Consider the following 25,572-nt stretch of genomic DNA (forward strand, 5'->3'; position numbering starts at 1 on the left):
CAATGGTGTGTCAGTTTTGTTTATTTTTTATAAAAACCACCTCTTCATTTTGTTGATCTTTTGTATTTTTTGTTTCAATTTTGTTGATTTATTTTTTAATTTTAATTATTCCTTTTCTGCTACTAGTTTTGGGTTTGATTTGATGATGTTTTTCTAGATCCTTGAGATGCATAGATAGCTCATTCATTTGGTGCCTTTCCAATTTCTTGATGCAGACACCAATTGCTATAAACTTTACTCTTAACACTGCTTTTGCTGTACCACGTAAGTTTTGATATGTTGTATGGTCATCTTCATGTGTTTCCAGAAATTTTTTGATTTCTCTTCTGATTTCTTCTATGACCCACTGTTCATTCAGGAGCATATTGCTCAGTCTCCATGTGTTTGCAGATGTTCTAGAGATTCCTGAGTTTTTGATTTCCCCCTTCATTGCATTGTGGTCTGAGAAGATGCATAGTATAATTTCTATTTTTTTGAATTTGTTGAGACTTGTTTTATGGCCTAACATGAAGTTAATCCTAGAGAAGGTTTCATGCACTGGTGAGAAGAATGTGTATTCTGCAACTGTAGGATAATAAATTCTGTGGATATCTACTAAGTCTATTAGTCTATAGTATCGATTAACTGCTGTTTCTTTGCTGATTTTCTGTCTGGTTGATCTGTCCTTTGCTGAAAGTGGAGTATTGAAATCCCCTATTACTGTTGTATTTGAGTCTACATCTATGCCTCCCTTTAGATCCCTTAACATTTCTTTTAAACAGCCTGGTGCCCTGAAATTAGGTGCATATGTGTTTATAATAGTTAACATCTTCATGTTTATTTGACCCCTTAATCATTACATAGTGTCCTTCTTTGTCTCTCTTAACAGTTTTTGTGTTAAAGTCCATTTTGTCTGATATTAGAATGGCTACACCAGCTCCTTTTTGGTTTCTGTTAGCATGGACTATCCTTTCCCATCCTTTTGCTTTCAGACTGCGTGCATCTTTGTTAGTGGAATGTGTTTCTTGCAGGCAGCAAATATATGGGTTTTGCTTTTTAATCCATTCAGCCAGTCTGTGTCTTTTAACTGGAGATTAAGGCCATTTACATTTAAGGTGATTATTCATAAGTAATGACTTTGCCCTGTCACTTTTCCATAAATATTCCTATTTAGTGCTTTGGATTTCTTGTGTATTTTTACTGGGGAGATTTCCTTCCTTTTCCTTCTGTAGCAATGATCATGTTTCTGTGTTTCTTTGTGCAGCACATCCTTAAGCATCTTCTGCAGGGTTGTACGAGTGGTGACAAATTCTTTCAATTTCTGTTTGTCATGGTCTTTATTTCACCTTTGTTCATAAATGAGAGCTTCGCAGGGTATAGTATTCTGGTTTGACAATTTTTTTGTCTTAGTACTTGGAATATATCTCACCATTCTCTACTAGCCTGTAGGGTTTCTAATGAGAAGTCCACTGTGAGTCTAATTGGAGATCCTCTGAGAGTAATCTGGCATTTCTCATGCACATTTTAGAATCTTTTCTTTATATTTTACTGTGGGAGTCTGATTACAATGTGTTGCGGTGAAGATCTTTTCTGGTCATGTTTATTAAGAGTTCTATTTGCTTCCTCTCCTTGGATGTCCCTTTTTTCCTCCTAATTGGGGACATTTTCTGTTATTTCATTAAAAAGGCCTTCTAATCCTTTGTCTCTTTCCATGCCTTCAGGAACTCCTAGAACTCATATGTTAGGTTATTCTATAGTACCTTATAGATTCCTAACAGTGTTTTTAGTTTTCTAATTTCTATTGAGTCTGACTGTATAGTTTCCTATGCTTTGTCTTTTGAGTCAGATATTCTTCTGCTTCACCAATTCTGTTGTTAAGGCTCTCCACTGCATTTTTATTTCTTCTATAGAATTCTTCATTTCCAAAATTTCAATTTTTTTTTAAATTTATTTGACAGATAGAGTTAGACAATGAGAGAGAGACACAGAGAGAAAGGTCTTCCTTCTGTTCGTTCACACCCCAAATGGCTGCTGCAGCCGGTGCCACGCTGATCCGAAGCCAGGAGCCAGGTGCTTCCTCCTGGTCTCCCACATGGGTGCAGGCGCCCAAGCACTTGAGCTATCCTCCACTGCCCTCCCAGGCCACTGCAGAGAGCTGGACTGGAAGAGGAACAACCAGGACTAGAACCCGGTGCCCATATGGGATGCTGGCACCGCAGGCAGAGGATTAGCCAACTGAGCCACGGTGCCAACCCCTCCAAGATTTCATTTTGATTTCTCTTTAAGATCTCAATTTTGTGGGAGAAAATTTCTTTTATGTCATGTATGGATTTCATTAGTTTGTGCATTTGCTTCTGATTACTTCTAAGTTATCCTATGATCAATGTTTTTTGTTTGTTTGTTAGTTTGTTTGTTTTTTGACAGGCAGAGTGGACAGTGAGAGAGAGAGACAGAGAGAAAGGTCTTCCTTTGCTGTTGGTTCACCCTCCAATGGCCACCGCGGCCAGCGCGCCGCGGCCGGCACACCACGCTGATCTGATGGCAGGAGCCAGGTGCTTATCCTGGTCTCCCATGGGGTGCAGGGCCCAAGTACTTGGGCCATCCTCCACTGCACTCCCTGGTCACAGCAGAGAGCTGGCCTGGAAAAGGGGCAACTGGGACAGAATCTGGCGCCCCGACCGGGACTAGAACCCAGTGTGCTGGCACCGCAAGGCAGAGGATTAGCCCAGTGAGCCGCGGCGCTGGCCTTGATCAATGTTTTTAATTCCATTTCTGGCATTTCTTCAATCGCATCATCTTCACAATTTAGTATAGAAGTGTTGTATTCTTTTTGGGGTGTCATGTTGTCTTCCTTATTTTTGTTTCTTGAATTGGAGCGTTTGTTATTTGGCATCTATGGAGATACTTGTTGGTTTCTTTGTTTTTTTTTGTTTTTGTTTTTTTTTTGTTTTGTTTTGTTTTGTTTTTCACCGTGGTGGCTTTTATCGTTGGACCATGTCTGAGATTATTAGTGGAGTGTATGCTTTCAGGGAATACCTAGGAGCTCTGTTCTGTGTTCCAGGGTGAAGGGTGTGTCTGAGGTGACACACTCATGTTTGGTGTGGTAAATCTCCTTTTTTTTTCCCCTCAGAGGGAAGTTTTCTTCTTGTCTGTTGGTGTAGGCTTAACTGAGCTCCTCTCTTCAAAGGAGACCAGTGCCTGGGCCCTAGCCCAGGTAAAACTAATGTAATTTTAATAGAAATCTGAAACAGATTTGTATGGGAGGAAAGAAATTAACTGGAAAGGGAGTGCCATGGAAGAAATTCCTCTATCCTGTTTTGGATGCTGTTTCTACAGGTCTATCAATTATCAAAAACTGTCAAACTGAACTCATAAGATCTATGTTAATGTTATTAATACAACTAAATTCTTTTTATGAAAAGTATTGTTTGATAATTTTTCACAAACTAAATACAGTGGGCACAGTACTGGGATCAGCAATAAACCATTGTTCACATGCCAGAATCCCTCCTCACAATTCCTCAAGGTACTAACCCACAAACTTTAGTTTTCTTTGATTTTAGAAAGCTTATATGCATATATAATGGGTCAAAATAGGTAAATCAAATCATGAGCATGTTTACATTCATTTCTCTACTTTCCTTCAAAATTAGACTTGAGCGATTCATTCTTTCTTTTTATAGTTGTGTAACTTTCATTTTCATTGATGTATAGGATTCTGTTGTTGAATTTACCACAGTTTGCCATCCATTCTGTTATTTATTAGCAATTTGGTTATTCATTTTTATGAAGAGTTATTTCAAGTATTTGGTCCCTTTTCTGTTATCTATCCTTTTGTTATTACTATTGCACTGTCTCCACCATGAATCAGATGAGGGTACTTGTTAAAATTTGTTTCTGTTTTCTTGATTCTGTTATGCTGGTCAATGTGATGCTACTTTAACTGATACTGCTCTGTATTATTTTTATAGTTTTGTAACAGGTCTTGATATCCAGTAGCATACATAAGTGGTCCTTAAGAAACTCATGGAAAATGCAAATTATAAAAAAATGTTTTCAAATTTTTTTCTCCTAAAATAAACTTATCCTATAATTCTGTTTTTCCACAAAATTTTAGAAGTGTGAGGCAATCTTTCATTGTAATTTTGACATTGTGGTTTTAACTAGTGACTTTTTGTTTAGAATTCATAAAAGAGCAGAGATGTTCACCCTTACCACTTCTATTTAATATAGTATGGAAATTCCTAGCCAAAGCAGTTATGCAAAATAAAGAAATAAAAATTTATGTAAATTATAAAGGAAGATGTACAACCGTCTCCACAGATGGCATGATATTTAGAAAACCTTAAAGATTCCACTACAAAATATTAGAACAATTGCATGAATTCTGTAAAATTTCATTAAATAAAGTCTAAATGAAAAGCTTTTATCTGTTCACATAGCATGACTGAGGATTGATCACATTTGTCCTTATTATGTTGATTTGCTACATTCCTTCCTCTTCCATTTTTGGAATAATTTGAAAGGAATTAATATTATTTATTCCTTAACTGTTTGGTACATTTCACCAGTGATTCCATCAGTTCCTAGACTTTTCTTTGTTGAAAAGTTTTGATTACTGATTTGATCTCATTATTAAGATCTAGATAGATTTTCTCCTTCATGATTCTTAGTAAGTTATGCATTTGTAGGAAATTTTAAATTTTATACACATTTATTCAGTGTGTTGGTATATAACTATTCATAAAGGTTATTGCGTTCTTTATAATGGTTCCTCTTTCATTTGTAATTTCATTTGTTTGATCTGTCTTTTAACTTTGTTATTCTAACCAAAAGTCTATCAGTTTTGCTTATCATTGCAAAAAAAAATAAAGAAATTCAATTTCATTGACCTTTTTCTTTTCTTTTCTAATCTCTTTTCATTTGCTTCTGCTCTTATCTTTATTATTTTCTTCCTTCTGCTGAATTTTGGCTCAATTTTTTTCTAGGTCCTTGAGATATAACACTAGATTCAGCCTTGCTCTGATTTTTTATTAAATAATTGAATCAATTGACCTTTAATTAATTGTAAGTAAGGATATATTATTGTTAATTGGGTTTCTATTTTTTATTCTTTTGTTCCAATACTCCTCTCTTGCTGTCCTTTATTATTATTATTATTTTTTCAAAAACTTATTTATTTTATTTGAAAGTCAGACCTACAGAGAAAGAGATGGAGAGAGAAGTCTTTGATCTGCTGGTTCATGCTCCAGATGCCTGCAATAGCCAGGGGTTAGGCCAAGCCAAAGCCAGGAGCCAGGAGCTTCCCCTGGGCCTCTAACATGGGTGACAGAAACCAAGCACTTGGTCACTCTCCCACTGCTTTTTGCAAGCCATCAGCAGGGATCTGGATTGGAATTGAGGAAGGCAGAGCAGGAACCAGCACCTATATGGGATGCCAGCATTGCAAGTGGTGGCTTCACCTGCTACATATCAAGACCAGGCCCTTTCTTTATTACTGATTTTTTTTGTAATGGTATGTTTTCATTTCTTTATCATTTGTATATACCATGCCCCCCCCCCCCCTTTCTGGTTCCCATGAGTGATCTCTCAGCAATGTTTTAAAAAGACTTCCTTAAAAACAATGCCTCTGGGGCCAGTGCTATGGCATGGCGAGTAGGGCTGCTTCCTGCAGTGCTGCACCCCTTTTGGGTGCTGGTTCACGTCCTGGCTGCTCCACATCTAATCCAGCTCTCTTCTGTGGCCTGGGAAAGCAGTGGAAGATGGTCCAGGTCCCTTCATGTGCATGATAAGACCCAGAGGAAGCTCCTGGCTCCTGGCTTTGGATTGGCCCAACTTTGTCCGTTGCAGCCAATTGGGGAGTGAACCAGCAGATGGAAGACCTCTCTCTCTCCCTGCCTCTTCTCTCTCTGTGTAACTCTTTCAAATAAAATAAAGAAATCTCTTTTTTAAAAAAAGTAATACAAACCTACGTAGATTTTCCCAACACTTTGACCATTGTCTCCACCACCACAGCATCCCTATGTCCGTTATTTGTTCAACAAATTGCTTGCTAAGTTCCAAGATACATTACACCATTGAACAGAAGAAAAATGTAAGATTTACATCTAAGAAAGATAAGATTCTCTTCATGATTCCAAGAGGTTTAATAATTTGGCTCAGATTTACTTAACTCTTATCCATGGAAATGGAAAGTGTCACATGATCAATCAGTCTGTTTTTATACTTGATCAGAAGCAGGCAAAGTTAGCTCCCAAACTGAAATTCTACTATTTTCCACTCCTTCTTTGAGAATCAGCATAGACCTATTGTGTATTTAATGCAATGACTCAAATATTTACAGAAATCCTATGTTACTTTGGTTTCTAAAACATTTTCTGTGTATCATAAACTCAATCAAACTATTTATTTGTTCCTGGTTTATTGTTTCTTGATCTGATTGTAAACATCCTTAAGCTTTTAAAACAATTGTATTTCTATACAGTTCTTGATTATATATAACTTACATATTCCTATAAATTGATAGGCCATTTTTGTCTTGTCATACATCCAGCAACGTCCTATGCGAGTACATTGTTCTGAATCCCGAAAGGTACAAGAAGTTTCTACTGTCATTTTAAAAATTAATGGTCCAGGAATACTTCCTGTAAAATATACAATGATTACAAATTCTCCATGAAAATGCTTGAAGTTATGGTAACTTTGTTTTAAAATTAAGCATTTAATATCTATATATATGTTTAAATTATACAAATATGATAAGGCATCACTCTAAAAATATTTAAAATTATCTGATAATTTAACTATAGATAGGATTGTTAATCACTAGAAGCAATGTGTGTTTTAAAAAAATTCTTATTTTGACAGTCATAAAAAACTAGTAGATTGTAATCTTTTTAGAATTTTGTACATGTTTTACGGTTGGGGAACATGATTAATAAGGAGATTAAGCAATTTACCCATAACAAGGTGAGTGTAGATATGGGAGTCAAATTTTTACCCTCTGAGATAAACATAATAATTGCTAAACCAAGATAAAAGCCTTTACTCATCTTTTTTAAATGCTTGTGCAAAACTGAGTCATAGCTTTTCACTCCCAAGTTACTCAAGAATCTAGAGATTATCTAAAATAAAAAAATGATAATTTACTTTTCAAGAAGCAAAAGTCTCATATTTACCTATACAAATGTTTTCTTCATTATTTAACAGAATCTCAGTACATAGTGTTTTGTTCCTTAATAGCATAATATTTACCAACCTCATAGGCTGTTATGAGTCTTCATTAATTAATGTTGGAAAGATTAAGATCCTTAGAAGAAAGGAACTGTAATCATCATTTTATTTTTGCATGATATGTTAGAGATTAAGAATTTAAGATGCTATTCCTGTGACAAAGGCCAATAAAGATAGGCAGACCCTATGCATCTGAGGGCAACCCACAGCTTATAAAGTGATTCCCCTTGGAAATCATATGAGAGGCTTCATTAGATTCTAATTTTAGAATGTTTTGTCCTTATCTTCATCTGCATGAATTCACCATTGATGAAGGAAGGAGTTTAAAGTTCCTTTTGTCGTCTCATCATTTTGCCTTCAATCTCTGCACTTAAGCAGCACTCCTGCTACTTTCAGGTTTCACTCTTTTCAGGGCTGGGTTAAAGAGAGGGACTTCCTTTTTTTTATCTTTTATTTAATGAATATAAATTTCCAAAGTACGACTCATGGGTTACAATGGCTTCCCCCCCCGATACCGTCCCTCCCACCCACAACCCTCCCCTTTCCCACTCCCTCTCCCCTTCCATTCACATCAAGATTCATTTTCGATTATCTTAATATACAGAAGATCAGCTTAGTATACCTTAAGTAAGGATTTCAACAGTTTGCTCCCACACAGAAACATAAAGTGAAAAATAATAGATGATTTTTTTTAATGATGATGAAATCAGATCAGACCTATTGTCATGTTTAATCCCAGTGAGAGTCAAGTTGGGAATTGATAATTTCTTTTTTTTTTTTTACAGAAGATCAGTTTAGTGTACATTAAGTAAAGATTTCAATCGTTTGCACCCTCATAGAAACACAAAGTGAAATATACTGTTTGAGTACTCGTTATAGCATTAAGCCTCAATGCACAGCACATTAGGGACAGAGATCCTACATGAGGAGTAAGTGCACAGTGACTCCTGTTGTTGACTTAACAAATTGACACTCCTGTTTATGGCATCAGTAATCTCCCTATGCTCCAGTCATGAGTTTCCAAGGCTATGGAAGCCCCTTGAGTTCTCCGACTCTTATCTTGTTTAGACACGGTCATAGTCAAAGTGGAGGTTCTCTCCTTCCTTCAGAGAAAGGCACCTCCCTCTTTGAAGACCTGTTCTTTCCACTGGGATCTCACTCACAGAGATCTTTTTGCCAGAGTGTCTTGGCTTTCCATGCCTGAAATACTCTCATGGGCTTTTCAGCCAGATCCGAGTGCCTTTAGGGCTGATTCTGAGGCCAGAGTGCTATTTAGGACATCTGCCATTCTATGAGTCTGCTGAGTAAAGGAGAGGGACTTCTGAGGACAAGAAATCAATAGTCAACAATAGGAAATGACTAAGAGTATTTCAACTGTATTCACCTCTCTCTCTCTTTTTTCATCTTTGATATTTTGTCCTTTCATACTTTTTTTGGATCAACAATTTATTGTGTTTTGCTTTCTAGGAAACTGCCACAAACTTCACCATTGCATGTGAAATTTTAGTACACGGAGGCACATGACTAGAAAATATCTAATTACACAGGACTGCTTTCCCATTACATTGCCAACAGATAAGACAATTTTCAAAGACGATTGCAGGGTTTGATGATGCTTTGCAAATAGTTTAGACCCCTGAAGAAAGCAGAAAACAAACCAAAGGGTTTCCAGCCATGGCAGCCCCTCTACAGAGACACCTGCTAAGACACATGTGAGCACATCCCTGATCTGCTTAAAACCCTTTCCCTTGGCTCTCTACAGTCCTTAGACAGAGGCCATGATTTAGGTAGGGCTCCGTAAGGAGGGGCACAAAGGGGCACCGATCTTCATTACAATCCTACTGCCTGTTTCCCTCCTCAATCATAACCCTCAGCTTTCTAATGCATTTCCCAGCCTCCAGCTAGTCCTTCAAGGCTCAGCTCCAAAGTTAGCTGTCAACATCCCTAAAAGTTAACTGCACCATTTTCTGGTTCCCCATAGGATTCATACACACATGTGCATTAGCCATCACTGTATTCATGCGTATACACATATGTATGAAAAAAAAAGAAAAAAAAAGAATTTTGTACATGTTATTTAGAATGCATATCAAAATTTTTGTTGATTTCTATATGAAAAATTTAGGAGAAATTAACTAAAATAGAGGTACTAAAACACTGATTTTGTGAACTCATTGAATTTTCTAAGATCCTCGTGAAATTTTCAATGACTAAAAAATGACTTTGCAGTGTATAATTGTTATTTATCAAGGTAGTGAGGAAAGCAACTGAAAATGCAAATCTTTGCTGTTCTTAGTAGTAGCTCCAGATTCAGAAGACTTCAGGTCCAAGGGAACACCGGGGCTGCCTGAGAAACCTGCACATACTCTTAAGAGGCAGTACTGCTTCAGCAAAAGTGTTGCCTCTCAGCTAGAAGTGGAGAAATAATCATGCATTCATGGGCAACTGGGTAACCCCCATACACACCCCAGCACCCCAAAGGCACCAGAACTGGGTTCTCAGAACTAAAGTTTCTAATGATTGACCATCTTATGACATTGCCAGGGTCCTCTTTTCTCATGACTCTTGAAGCCTGCCAATGTCCATTACCTAGATTTCCTCTCTCAATGAATGATAATATTTTTGTTATGGTTGCTAAAGTCTTAAAGCCTCTGTCTGCTATTCACTTTTAATACTCCCCACTGTATTTTTCCGATCTATATTAATCTTGGTTGTGTTGATTGTCTCTGTACAACTGTCTCTATACAATTGTTTCTGTACAACTTCCAGAACCCAGTAACTCAGACTTCAGCAAGTCTCTCTTTTCTTTTTCTACACATTTGTTTCCTGTTAAGTATTTCTCCCCTCCAGCAAGTAGGGTTATCTTTAAATGTATATCAGAAAAATATCAATCCTCTTCTTTAATTCTGTCATAGCTTAGACCTGAAATATTGAGAGACAGTTTACATCTATAATACTCTTATTTTACCCTCTCCCATTCAAAAATGAATCAGCCTCAATGGCTTACTTTCTGATCCAGGAAACTGCTGGTTCACTTGATATTTCCTATGCTACCTCTTCCGTTGCAAATATCTCCTTATCTGTCCAGCATTAATATATGCTTGAATTTTTCCCAGTTAAAATGCCTACTTTTAATCATACAAATTAATCTAGATGTAGCATGAATCCCTGATCTCCATTAGAACCATAGTTTGATTGTGTAAACATTTTTATTACATTCCTCTCAGTCTTCATAACAGTCCAATTTTTTTTTTTTGATAGGCAGAGTTAGACAGTGAGAGAGAGAGACAGAGAGAAAGGTCTTCCTTTTTTTCCGTTGGTTCACCCCCCAAATGGCCGCTATAGCCGGCACGCTGCGCAGATCCGAAGCCAGGAGCCAGGTGCTTCCTCCTGGTCTCCCATGCAGGTACAGGGCCCAAGCACTTGGGCCATCCTCCACTGCCTTCCGGGGCCACAGCCAAGAGCTAGACTGCAAGAGGAGCAACTGGGACAGAATCCAGCAACCCAACCGGGACTAGAATCCGGAGTACCAGCACCGCAGGCAGAGGATTAGCCAAGTGAGCCATCGCGCCGGCCCAATCTTATTTCTTTACCCAATCAGTACTTTTAACCAACTACTTGAATTACAGTTTCTAATATAAAGTGGATTTGGAATCCAGTTTCTGATATTTAAGAAAGCCAAAGAATAAAGTTCTCCTCCCCCCCCCCCCCAGAAGAATCAATCGCTTCTGTTGAAGATGTAAATATTTGAAACATATTCAGTGTCTTCAGTGATAGGAAGGTTTAAAAGCACAATTCCAGGGTAGTGACTTCCTACATGAGAAAACAATGCAAAATATAGCTTTTGTTCTTAAACAAAGGTTTTGTATCAGTTTATCAAACCATTCTTAAGAGATGATAGACATACTGCAGATTAGATTGTCTCATACTATCAAATAAAATAATATGCATATTTTTTAAGTTTGGATGGACATTACATTAGACATTCTCACTTTAACTATCTGCTAAGTTCTGCATAGAAATTCCTCCTTATTGTTCTGCATCATTTTATCATTTTTTAAATTCTAAATGTATAGACACATCAAAAAAACAAATAATTTGATGTAATGAAAATATTGCCAAAAATGCATACCAAATATTCTCAAAACCGTATAACTCATTCCCAAGGCCAGAGAGCATAGTTTGTCAGGTACAACCCTGAAACAAAGTAATGACATCATCAGCACATCATTATTATTATCTATAAAGAATACACTGCTGGCTTCAAGGCTGAGTTTTTTTTTTTTTTTTTTTTCCCTGTGCAACAGCTGTACTAAGAATATTTGGCCAGTTGACAGAGTTCAATCTGGCTCATTAACAGAATGAAATTCTTCTCAGTTCTCCGTATCCTTTCTTTTGCCAATCATTTCCAAAGATCTCCCTCTTTATGAAGAGAAAGGATATAATGGGCTGCACACTTGTCTTTCCTCATGACTTTCTTCACATCACTGCTTTAGGTTTCCTTTGTCTTTGTGAAATGCACTCTGTACCTTTTTCTACCTTGCTCTCTGCCTCAGGAGACCAACCTGAAGGGACTATGACATTAAGTCTCATGCCTTCTCGTCTCAGCTTGGATCTACCAATCAAGTACCCCGAGTGAGGGAGGACAGTGAGGCCAAGCTCCTCATTTTCAGACTCCCACCCACTACTGTCACCTCAGGTTGACTGGATTCTGTAGGCAAAGCTGTCCTTCCTACAAGTCTCCTGCTTTATGTCCCTTGTTACCTTGGGCTTGGGTATTCCAAGAGGTATTTCACTCTACCTCGGGATTCCTTACACTCTTCCCACATTTTGGTTATCTCCTTTTTTTCAATTCAACTCAAAGTGTCCCAATTTGGGATACCATTTATTTCATCTGGAACCTATGATGACTGCATTCATTATATAAAATAAATAAAAAATAACCTTCCCTGAAATAAACAGTGAAGATATCTGAAATTCCTACTGATAAAACTGGATGTTTATTTTAAAAGAAAAATATTGTATACAAGAACATATTAGAGCTTTGAAAAGTAAATTTAAAATTTTTACTATTTCAGGATATAAAAGAGTAAGAGCTATTTTTTAAACAAACTCCATGAATATCCTTTGTTTCCTTATATTATATTTTGAAAAACAAAATATGGTTTGGCCAATAGTTTCACCAAAATGAACCACTTGATAACAATGTAGCATACACACAGTATTTTGTGATATTTTATAAAAAATAAAATAATTTTACCTGTACATAACTGATAAAAATATTTTATTCTTTGAAAACTTGCTATTAGAGGACAACATAAACTAATGAATTATAAAGGACTAATTATACTTTAACAAACAATTAACATTTCTACTTAGTAGAAATAATAATTTCTTTTTTTATTTAGTAAATATAAATTTCCAGTTTATGGATTACAATGGCTTCCCCCCCCCATAACTTCCCTCCCACCTGAATCCCTCCCATCTCCCGCTTCCTCTCCCATTCCATTCACATCAAGATTCATCTTCAATTATCTTTATATACAGAAGATCAATTTAGTATATATTAAGTAAAGATTTCATCAGTTTGCACCCACACAGAAACACAAAGTGTAAAATACTGTTTCAGTACTAGTTATAGCATTACTTCACATTGGACAACACATTAAGGACAGAGATCCCACATGAGAAGTAAGTACACAGTGACTCCTGTTGTTGACTTAACAATTTGACACTCTTGTTTATGGCGTCAGTTATCTCCCCAGGCTCTAGTCATGAGTTTCCAAGGCTATGGAAGCCTTTTGAGTTCGCCGACTTTGATCTTATTCAGACAGGGTCATAGTCAAAGTAGAAGTTCTCTCCTCCCTTCAGAGAAAGGTACCTCCTTCTTTGTTGGCCCTGTTCTTTCCACTGGGATCTCACTTGCAGAGATCTTTCATTTAGGTCTTCTTTTTTTTTTTTTTTCATTTTCCCAGAATGTCTTGGCTTTCCATGCCTAAAATACTCTCATGGGCTCTCAGCCAGATCCGAATACCTTAAGGGCTGATTCTGAGGCCAGAGTGCTATTTAGGACATCTGCCATTCTATGAGTTTGCTGTGTATTCCCATGTTGGATCGTTCTCTCCCTTTTTGATTCTATCAGCTAGTATTAGCAGACACTAGTCTTGTTTGTGTGATCCCTTTGAGTCTTAGACCTGTCAGTGTGATCAATTGTGAACTGAAATTGATCACTTGGACTAGTGAGATGGCATTGGTACATGCCACCTGGATGGGATTGTATTGGAATCCCCTGGCACGTTTCTAACTCCAGCATTTGGGGCAAGTCCAATTAAGCATGTCCCAAATTGTACATCTCCTCCCTCTCTTATTCTCACTCTTATATTTAACAGGGATCACTTTTCAGTTAAAATAATAATTTCTATTTAGTATTTCTACTATGAATCTTAAGTTCTCTTCAATTAGGACACAAATGAGATTAATTTTTTTCCTCAAAAATTTTTGTAGATAGGCCACTGCTATGGGCTTCCCCTCCAACATAAAATGACTTATCAGGAGCCTGCACTGTAGTGTAGAACATTAAGCCTCCACCTGCAGTACTGGCATCCCCATATTGCATCAGTTCAAGTCCCAGGTACTCCACTTCTGATCCAGCTGCCTGCTAATGGCTGCAAAAGCAGCAGAAAATGGCTAAGGTCCTTGGGCCCCTGCACCTATGTGGGAGACCCAGATGAAGCTCCTGGACCCTGGCTTCAGCCTGGCCCAGCCCCAGTCATTGTGATCATTTGGAGAGTGAACCAGCAGATGGAAGATTTTTTTCTCTCTCTCTGTATTTCTGCATTTCAATTTTTTTTTTAAAGTGACTTATCAGTATGTAAACTGCTGATTCATTTGGGGGCATTTTCTCTTATAAATTTTTCATTCACCAGCTTTATACTCAAGTTTCATGATAGTTTTTTTATGGAGGAAATAATTTTTTTTTATGCTTTTCTATTTGAGAGAGAGAGAGAGAGAGAGAGAGAAATCCCATCTGCTGATTCACTCCCCATGCCTGCAACAGCCAACATAAGGAGCCAGGAACTCTGTAGTTTTTCCACGGAGAAGGTAGAGAATTGATTATTTGAGCTATCACCTACTGCATCCCAGAGTGCACAAAAGCAGGAAGCTTGATTCAGCAGTGGAGCTGGGACTTGAACTCAGGCACTCCAATATGCTATTCAGATGTCCCAAAGGGCATCTTAGTCACTAGATTAAATACCTACTCGTCATGATACATTTGATATTTATTCTCGCTTCAAATTTAGCAGAATTCATGTTGCTCTGATAGGGATTCATTTCAAACCGATGTCTTATCCTTCTTAGTGCCTCAAATTCCTATTTAGTCAGGTTGTAACAAGTTCTGTGAATTTATTTTGATGCAAAAATATTTAAAGTCTGTGCATAGCTTTCCCATGTAATACAAGGGTAGCTGAAGAAGTTCATTAAAAAAAGGAAATTAAAAATATCTTTTTTTTTTTTTTTTTTTTTGACAGGCAGAATGGACAGTGAGACAGAGAGACAGAGTGAAAGGTCTTCCTTTTCCGTTGGTTCACCCCACAATGGCCGCTATGCCCGGTGCTCTGCAACCAGCGCACTGCGCTGATCTGAAGCCAGGCGCCAGGTGCTTCTCCTGGTCTCCCATGCAGGTGCAGGGCCCAAGGACTTGGGCCATCCTCCACTGCACTCCTGGGCCACAGCAGAGAGCTAGCCTGGAAGAGGGGCAACCGGGACAGAATCCGGCACCCTGACCGGGACTAGAACCCGGGGTGCCAGCGCCGCAGGTGGAAGATTAGCCTATTGAGCTGCGGCACTGGCCCTAGAAGTATCTTTTTTATTATGGTACAACAAGAAGACTTTGGAAAGCCATGCCGTTTTCTCCTAATGTGCATTTTTCACAGTCTTTCTGAAGACTACTCACACCCATTTTTCATGTACTTGGAGAAGACTCCATATATGATACCGGTGCTCTCTGAAGCAGATATAGAACTGACAATTATTATGAAGTATAATCATTAAGAAGTACGTATATACATCAGTTTGAATTCAACGTTGTAATCAATAAACAAAACAAGATGGAAAGATTAGTAATAACAAGGTTGTTCCAAAATAGTTAAGTGTGCAGTACTAAAATAAATAATAATAAATGTTTACAAAACACAAAATTATTAACCAATAAAGTGAATATGTGTTTAAAAATTTAGTCTAATGAGTAAGCTATACCAAGCTGATTTAAGAATTTCATAGAGTGGGGCCGGCGCTATGGTGCAGTGGGTTAAAGCCCTGGCCTGAAGCGCCAGCATCCCATATGGGTGCCAGTTCTAGTCCCAGCTGCTCCTCTTCCAATCCAACTCTCTGCTATTGCCTGGGATAGCAGTAGAGGAAGGCCCAGGTCCTTGGGCCTCTGCACTCGCGTGGGAGACCTGGAAGAAATTCCTGGCTCCCGGCTTCGGATCGGCGCAGCTCCGGCCATTACAGCCATCTGGGGAGTAAACCAACTGATGGAAGACCTCTCTCTCTCTCTCTCCTCTCTCTGTGTAACTCTGACTTTCAAACATAAAATAAATCTTTATTAAAAAAGACTTTCATAGAGTAATAACACGTGAAATTTTTCTTAAGGTGTCAGTTTATTTCACTCAACATGATGTCCTGCATTTGCAACCAATTTGATGCAATTGATAGAATTTCATTCTTTTTTATGGCCAAATAATATTCCATTATCTCTCTATCTGTATATAAGCCATTTTCTTTTTAAAATTTTGCATTTTTAGACAATTCTACCACATACACTTCAGATGTGGACAGTATATACAGATACGCACACATAATCTATTTTTTTTGAAAATGGATATTAATATTATTTGGGAGTTAAATATTTTTAGAAAGTCAAAAAGGAAAAAATGTCTGAATGTATCAGTTTTGCTGCAAATTCAGTGTTTTGTCAAACTGTTTTAAATATTTGTCAAGAAAACTGTTAAGAATTATATACCACTATGGTCTTAATGATCTGTGACTATTTTAAAATTTACTGTAGGTGAGTGAAGTTCAGTATTTTATTTTTAATTCATGTTGTTTACAGTCCTTGCCTGTATTCCTGTTTAACTATGATCTTTTTACTCTTTATTCATTGAAATTTTTTTTCTGGAGGATTAAACCTTTGACTACAGTGTAAATTAATAATCTATTACCTAAAAAATAAATACATTTTTAAGTTGAAAAGAACCTTCAGTTACAAAAAATGTTAGTACTCTTCCTAAACATAAAAGAAAGCTTCCGTGGTTTCTTATTTGACCTCTACATTTGTATTTTTAGTCCATATCATTGTTATTTAGTCAGATAGGTATCTAGCACAAAATCTGTTCTTTCCCTACTGAAAAGAAATAGAACCATCATCCTTGCCCAACCTGAAATGATTCATTTCCATTTCATTATTGTCCTAAGATCATTTTCCTCATTTATCACAATCAATCAGTAACCCAATAACATGATTTAAAAGGTATGTTTTCTTGCATCTCTCTCTGCTTTTCTTCATCTCTCTTTGCACTGGCCTATTACAAGCCAATATTTTCTGCCTGATAAAATGAAGCAACTGTCTGATTCATCTTCTAACAACCATCCTTAACTCCTCTGTCCCTTCTTAAAGAGCCAGAGTGTGGGCTGACACTGCGGCTCACTAGGCTACTCTTCCACCTGCAGCACTGGCACCCCGGGTTCTAGTCCTGGTCGGGGTGCCGGATTCTGTCCTGGTTGCGCCTCTTCCAGGCCAGCTCTCTGCTTTGGCCGGAGAGGGCAGTGGAGGATGGCCCAAGTGCTTGGGCCCTGCACCCCATGGGAGACCAGGAGAAGCACCTGGCTCCTGGCTTCGGATCAGCGTGGTGCGCCGGCCGCAGTGGCCATTGGAAGGTGAACCAACAGCAAAGGAAGACCTTTCTTTCTCTCACTGTCCACTCTGCCTGTCAAAAATCTGATGTGGGATCTGTCCTTAATGTGTTGTCCAATGTGAAGTAATGCTATAACTAGTACTGATTTTACACTTTGTGTTTCTGTGTGGATGCAAACTGAAGAAATCTTTACTTAATATATACTGAATCGATCTTCTGTATATGAAGATAATTGAAAATGAATCTTGATGTGAATGGAATGGGAGAGGGAGTGGGAGATTGGAGGGGTGCGAATGGGAGGGAAATTATGGGGGGGAAAGCCAATGTAATCCATAAACTATACTTTGGAAAATTATATTTACTAAATAAAAAAAGGAAAAAAAGAAAAAAAAAAGCCAAAGTGGCTTTTGAAATTCTGATTGTTTAACTGTCTCACACTGGGATCCTTTCATGTCTTCCCATTGTTCTAAGGATAGTATCTACAACTGCAAACGTACCAACAATAGGCATCTTGGTGTGGGGTCAGTCAGTCTCACTCCAGGCTGACACAGTCCACCCCCCGCCCCCAACCTCCTTGTTCACTGCATCCTATAATATAGATCACTATAAAGCTACTTCTCCCATTAAAGTCTTGGCATATGTTATTCTGGATGTGAAAAATGCTCAAATATCATCACTCAGCCTTAGCCCAAATATCATTTCTTCAGGAATACCCTCCCTGAATATGTTAGTATTGCAATCAAATGTATACTATTGAAATTCCATTTTTTTTTCCTGACTACCTTGTTGCCTTCTAATGTCAGCGAGTGGATCTGGTAACTTTTGTTCCTCTTTTATTCACTTTTTTCCCCCTGAAAATGATGATGCACCTCCCTACATGAAACTAAAATCATTATCACATTACAGGAGAATTATGTAAAAATAATGAGGGATGGAAGGAAAAAATGAGGCCTGATTGTTCTTAATGAAAACCTTGATGGATACAAATGAATCATGAGTCCTTTTTGTTTAGATTTAAGCCTCATACAACCTCAGATTTCAGAAAATTTCTCAAAAGATAAAAATTTTGTATTTCTTAGCCACATGAATCACCAAAAATCATGACAGATTGTCAACGTCGATCCCATGTCAAATACCTTTAGAACTGGAAAATACTCACCACTTTCTGCACTTCCTCGAGTTTTAATCTCTCTAGTCCTTGGCCTCTTTCTGACGTTACTCACTTAACTCAGCTTTTCTAGTATCTTCTGTAGAAGCATTCACCTTCTGCAGACTGCTTCATTCTACCCCACTTCTGCAGTCAGTCTCATCACTTATTTGATAACAGTTTTGTAAGTTATGTCTTTGGCTTTGACTTTTACTGGCTGTTTGAAAACTAAGATATATCGGTTGTATTTGTAATGGAATTACATGCTTTTGGAAAGCAAAACAGTATAAAGGGGGCCCACTTGGGAAACTTCCTTGCTTATATCCCTGAGCTCATGTACTACCAATTCTACCTCACCTCTTCTAGAAAGTGTTTATACCTACAGTGCTTCTTTATGAAAATATGAGTAATTGTAAATAAATTTCTCCATATTCTCTTTCTTTACAGAGGGTAACATACTATATTCACTCCACTATAATTTAATATATTCACATAATAATGTTTTCTTAAAATCCCTTCCTGGGCCTGGCATTGTGGCACAGCAGATTAAGCCTACACCAGCAACACCAGAATCCCATGTGAGTGCTGATTCATGTCCTGGCTGGCCCACATCCGATTCAGCTCCCTGTTTATGCACCTAGGAAAGCAGTGGAAGATGATCCAAGTACTTAGGACCCTGCCACCCACCTAGGAGACCCGGATGGAGATCCAGGTCCTGGTCTCAGCCTCCAATCACGAATGTCACAGCCATTTGGAGAGTGACCCAGCAGATGGAAGATATTCCCTCTCTCGGTCTTTCCCACCTGCCTCCCCACTCCCTTTCTCTCTTCCTCTCTCTTTCTGTAACTCTGAATTTCAAATAAATACAGTAATTCTTCATGAATCCCTTCTTATCTGACTATTCAAACCCTCCCTGCTCAGTTGCTTGTTATTGCATTGTTCAATTGCGAATATTTATTCAATGAGTCTCTAGTTCCTTCTCATTTAGACTTTGTCCCTAGTGTTTTGATTATCTGTATCACATAAGAAATTATGTAAATTTATCTGTTTGAAGAATGTCTGCGATAAAGATTACATGAAGAACAAGAGTTGGCATAAAGGGTAGAAACATTCGTAATTTTGTTAGTGTTGACATCTGTTTATAGGGTTTATACTGTGTTGTTTTCTCTCGAAAATACATGAGAGTACTTTTTACTACAGTCTCATACAGAGACTAATTTACCAAAGTTTTATTCCTGTCAACTACTATAAGAATATAAGAAAACATTTAAATACATTAAAATTTTAATTTCTATTTCCCCTGTTGTGGAATTGGCTGAACATTGCTTCACATTTCTATTTATGTTTTGTTTTCTTTGATGCTTGCCCACTTCTCTACTTGATCATTAATCTCAATAGTGTTTTGTATAATAAATCTATTAAATATTTTATAGGATATTAATTACAAATAATGTTTCTTGACTTCTGATTTTGCTAATTATTTTTTAAAGATTTTTTTTTTTATTTGAAAGACAGTGACAAACAGAGAGAGGGAGAGACACACACACAGAGAAAGAGAAAAAGCTTGAGATTTTCCACCCACTGGTTCACTATTCATTTATGCCCAAAATAGTCAAGTCTGGGCCAAACAGAAACCAGAAACCAGGAATTCTAACTGGATCTCCCACAGAGAGGGCAGAAACCCAAGTATTTGTATCATCATCTGTTGTCTCCTGAGAGCATCAATAAGAAGCTGAGTAGGGAGTGTGGAATAGCTGAGACTCAAACCAGCACTCTAATATGGGATGCACTGTCCCAAGTGGTGGCTTCACCTGCTGTGCTAAAACTGTCCCTAAATTTATCAGTATTTCCTCACAATTTCTAAACTTTAGGTTAAGTTACAAATAATCAATTTTAAAAGATAATATGGAAATGTGCTAGTAGCTTCTTCTTCTTTTTACTTTTCAACCTTTGTTATATTTGATTTTCCTAGTGTATTATATGAGTTCTGGATATAATTTCCTCCTAATCTATCCAATTACATCCAAATCATTTTCCAAAATACTCCATTTCTCCTACACTTATTTAAGATTTTACTTTCATTATATAATACATTCTAATGTTATTAAGATCTGTTTCTGGACTTATAGTCAGTCTATTAATAAGTGATTACTGTATTTTTAACTATTATGATTTTATAGTGCATTTACCTTATGAAGCTAAGCCTCCACTATTTTGCTTCTTTGTTTCATCTTAAGCAAAAGTAGCTTGAGAATAGCAGAAGAAATTATGGAATCAAGCTGTGTAGTTTAACACTTTTATTGGTATTTTCACTATCATACTTAAATCATTGATTAGGGAGAATTTATATATTTGTAGTGTTAGGTGTTCTGATCAAATAATACAGGATATGTCTTTCCAGTTTGTTTAAGTCCATCTGTGTTTGTAACTTTGGTTGTGTGAATATATGTGTATGTGCGTGTATGTGTGTTTTATTTCTTACTTTTATTTCGCAAGAACTATATAGTTGCACAAGTACAATGTATTTATGTACCTTCACTCAGTTTCACCCATCTTATATAAATATATCATTTAGAACTGCATATATATACATGTGTGTGCATGTGAGTGTGTATGAGATATCTTATATAACTATAACATAGTATCATAACCAGGAAATTGAAATGGGGAGCATTACTGTTAACTATAGACTTTATAATATTTTCATTTGTCATTTTTAAAAAAAACTTTAAAATTAAATTATTTTTGTGTGTCATTCTGTGCAACATTATTCTGTGCATAAATTTGTACAACTAGCATCATACACAAGATACAGAATGTTCTATTTTGTAAAAGAACATCCAATACTACCTAGTTGAAATCACCACTACAATCTTGTCCCATGACAACCAATAATCTAGTCCCTCTCTGTATAGGGTGCCTTCAGGAGCAGTCTTACTCATGAGGGCTTCACATATTTCTGGTTAAATTGATATGTAGGTGTTTCTCTTTGTTGCCTCATCTGCTCCCCCTTAATTTTTTCCATTTTTAGGGAGCTACTCTGTCATTTTGTTATCTGATATGGAAAGAAACTAAAAAGTCTATTTATTTTATGCATTTTCCATACCCTGCTACCTACTGAATTCTTATCTAAGGGTGATAGGCATTATTTCCAATACAATGTAGAAAGGAGTGGTAATATTAGCCTTGGAAGTTTTGTGGTAAAGGAAGAGCATAACAATTGGAGTCAAATCTCACCCAGAGTGAAGCGTCCCAGGTTTCACTCTACTGTCGGTCAGGATCCCTTGAAAGACTACACCAAAGATTAAAGGGTAAGTAGGAAACTGAAAACATCTTTTAAAGACCTTAGCCTATCCTCAAATTAGCTTAATTCTTGATTGAGATGCAAGGAATTATCCCTGTCAAGATATCTGAAAAAAAGTACAGTAATAAAACCTTTTGGAATTATATAATGGCCAATGCCTTTTTTCTTTTCTTTGTTCTTTTTCTTTTCTTTCTTTCTTTTTTTTAAAGCAAAGAAAGATTTAAGTCAGAAACCTCCTGCTGCAGTAGCCAGGCAGGGAGTTCCAAGAGAGAAAGACCTTCTCTATTATTTTATATATACAAAATCCCATATGTGATTTTTTTAATTTAAAAAGACAAGACTAAGAGACAAAGGGGAGACAAAGTAAAAGTGATCTGTCATCTACTCATTCACTCCTCCAAATGGCTGCAACAGCCAGGCATGAACCAGGCCAAAGCCAGAAACCAAGAAACGATCCTGGTTTCTCAGTAGGTGGTAGGAGCCAAAGGACTTGTGCTATCTTCTGCTGCCTTCCCAGGCGCATTAGTAGGAAGCCGGATCAGAAGCAGAATAGTTGGGACTCATGGGATAACTGTAAACCACTGTGCCACAATGCCAGCTCTATTTGGATCTCTATCTTTTTTTGTTTGTTTATTTGTTTGTCTCTTTTCCTATTTTACCAGTATTAAGATTTCATCATTTCAAAATATCTTCTTTTTTAAAAAAATTATTTTATTTATTTGAAGGGCAGAGTTATAGAGGGAGAGAGACAGAGACAGAGAAAGAGGGAGAGAGAATCTTCCACCTGCTGGTTCACTCCCCAAATGGCTGTAATGGACAGGGCTGAACCAGGCCAAAGCCAGGAGCCAGGAGCTTCATCCAGGTCTCTCACATGGGTGCGGAGGTCCAAGGACTTAGGCCATCTTCCACTGCATTTTCAGACACATTAGTAGAGAGCTGGATTTGAAGTAGAGCAGCCAGGAATCGACCCAGCACCCATATGGGATGCCAGAATTACAGGCAGTGGTTTAACCCATTACATTACAACTCTGGTCCTCCAAATAATTTCTTATAACCAAAGAGCAGTTTTTGGTAAGCCTGGTGGTAACCACAAAGCAAACACTTATATAATATATCTACCTACAAAAAATAATAAGCAAGAAATCAAGGTACACTACTAAAGAAAAATCACTTAACCATAAATGAAGATTTGAGTTGAATGAAGAAGAAAGAAAAGAATTATAATGAAAACATAAAATGAGTATCAAAATGACAGTAATAGACCTTGGTTTTCAATAATTAATTATCATGGCTGGTGCCGCAGCTCACTAGGCTAATCCTCCGCCTTGCAGTGCCAGAACACCAGGTTCTAGTCCCAGTCGGGGCGCTGGATTCTGTCCCGGTTGCCCCTCTTCCAGGCCAGCTCTCTGCTGTGGCCCAGGAGTGCAGTGGAGGATGGCCCAAGTGCTTGGGCCCTGCACCCCATGGGAGACCAGGAGAACCACCTGGCTCCTGGCTTCGGATCAGCGTGGTGCGCCAGCCACAGCGCGCCGGCCATGGCAGCCATTGTGGGTGAACCAAAAGAAAAGGAAAACCTTTCTCTCTGTCTCTCTCACTGTCCACTCTGCCTGTCAAAAAAAAAAAAAAAAAAAAAGAATTAATTATCAGTGGACTAAATTTTCCAACTAAAAGACATGGAATGATCTGATGTATTTTTAAAAAAGAAAAACAGGAACCAATTTTTTGCTGCTTCCAAGAAACTCATTTCTATCCTAAGGCTACCTATAGACTGAAAGTGAGAAAATGGAGGGAGAAGTATGGTAGCCATACTTCTCCCAAACAAAATAGACTTTAAATCTATATCAAAAGTGGTTTAAAAATAAAAGGAAGAACATTATTTAATGAACAAACAAAAGGATTCAATCTAGTCTGATGAAATAACAATTATAAATATATATACACCAAATATCAAAGCAACCAAATAAATAAAATATTATAGACCTAAAGGGAGAAATGGACTCTATTACAAGGGTACTAGGAGACTTCAACACCACACTTTCCAAAATGGACAGGTCATCCAGGCAGAAAATCAACAAAGAAACAATTCATTTGCTCACTGGAGTAATCAGACCTAAAGGACGCTTATAGAGCATTTGATACAATCGCTGCAGAATACACATTCTTCTCAACAGCATGTAAAACATTCTCCAGAACAGATCATACATAAGTCACAAAGCAAGTCTTAACAAATTTGGACAGAAATAATTTTGAACATCTTTCCTGAATTCAATGCAACAAAACTAGAAATCAATAACAAGAAAACTTTAGAAACTACAATGTATCAAATAAGCAATCATAGAAGAAAATTGAAAAGTTCTTGAAATGAGTGAAAATTGAAACACTTCATAGTAAAAGCTATGAGATACAGCAAAAGCAGTACTATGAGGGACATTTACAGCAATCCATGCCTGTATCAAAAAAACCAAAAGATACTTAGCATCAGTGCAAACTCCAGGACCAGATGACATCACTGCTGAATTCTATCAAACATTTAAAGTAGAATTAACATCAATCTTTCCTCAATTATTTCAAAAATAGAACAGGATGGAATTCTAAATTCATTCTATGTGGTCAATATATACACTGGTCAAACCATCCAAGGACCAAACAAAAAGAAGAAAGCTACATATCAATTTCTTTGATAAACACAGATGCAAAAATCTTTAGTAAAATTGAGACATATTAAATCCAATAGTATATTACAGAGATGTTTCACCATGATCAAGTGAAATTCACTCCAGGGATACAAGAATGGTTCAGTGTACACAAATCAATAAATGTGATATATCTTATCAACATAATGAAGGAAAAAATCATATCACCTCAATAGATGCAGAAAAAGCATTTGATAAAATTCAACCTCCTTTTATGAAAATTCTGAACAAGTTATGTAATGAAGAAATATATCTCAAAACTAAAGACTATATATAAGAAGTCAAGTCAGGCTAATAACTACTTGATAAGGAAAAGCTAAAAACTTTTCCCCTAAGATCTATCTAGAACAAGTCAAGGATGTCTACTTTCTCCACTTTTATTCAACATTATATTAGAAGTCCTAACCAGAGCAATCAGCAAGGCAAAGAAAAAAAAAAGACATCCAGATTGGAAAGGAATAAGTCAAATTGTCACTGATTTTAGATGACAAGATCTGATATAGAGTGAAACCCAAAGACCTCATCAAAATGCTATTAGAACTAATAAACTAATTGAACAAAGTTTCAGGATACAAAGTCAACGTTCAAATATAAGTAGCATGGTTAAGAAATCATAAGAAATCATAAGAAATGCATAAGAAATCAAGAAAACAATATTATTTCCAACTTTTACAAAAAAAATGGGAATAAACTTCACTCAAATGGTGAACATTTTCTACAGTGAAACTAAATCACTGACGAAGGAAGTTGAAGAGGAAACAAAGAAGTGGAAAAACATCTGTGTCCATGGATTTGAAGAATCAATATCATAAAAATTGCATACTAGCCACATTGATTTAAAGATTCAATGCAACTTCTATCAAATTTCAATGACATTTTTCACAGAACTAGAAAAATTACCTCTAACATTTGAATGGAACCTCAAAAGATCCATGATAGCCAAACCAATTTTAAGAAAAAGAACAAAGCAAGGAGGCATTATAAAACCTAGCTTTAGGGCCAGCTCCGCGGCTCAACAGGCCTAGCGGCACCGGCACCAGGTTCTAGTCCCGGTCGGGGCGCCGGATTCTGTCCCGGTTGCCCCTCTTCCAGGCCAGCTCTCTGCTATGGCCCAAGTGCTTGGACCCTGCACCCCATGGGAGACCAGGAGAACCACCTGGCTCCTGGCTTCGGATCAGCGCGGTGCGCCGGCCTCAGCGCACCAGCCGCGGCGGCCATTGGAGGGTGAACCAACGGCAAAAGGAAGACCTTTCTCTCTCTCTCTCTCTCTCTCTCTCTCTCTCTCTCACTGTCCACTCTGTC

General features: G+C 37.4%; 1 protein-coding gene across 1 annotated transcript in view; it reads right to left on the bottom strand.

Annotated features, from left to right (window-relative positions):
• LOC100357744 (solute carrier organic anion transporter family member 6A1) overlaps positions 1 to 25,572 on the bottom strand; it is a 142,525-nt gene that overhangs the window by 52,613 nt on the left and 64,340 nt on the right. Inside the window, exons 11-12 of the mRNA XM_089313354.1 lie at positions 11,345 to 11,409; positions 6,486 to 6,623 (exon numbers count right to left, since the gene is read on the bottom strand). Of these exons, the coding sequence (XP_089169480.1) occupies positions 6,486 to 6,623; positions 11,345 to 11,409 (203 nt within the window). The remainder of the gene's footprint in view (positions 1 to 6,485; positions 6,624 to 11,344; positions 11,410 to 25,572) is intronic.

The sequence above is a fragment of the Oryctolagus cuniculus genome, chromosome 14 (genome assembly GCF_051225735.1).
Source record: "Oryctolagus cuniculus isolate XC-2025 breed Fujian yellow rabbit chromosome 14, ASM5122573v1, whole genome shotgun sequence".
NCBI lineage: Eukaryota > Metazoa > Chordata > Mammalia > Lagomorpha > Leporidae > Oryctolagus > Oryctolagus cuniculus.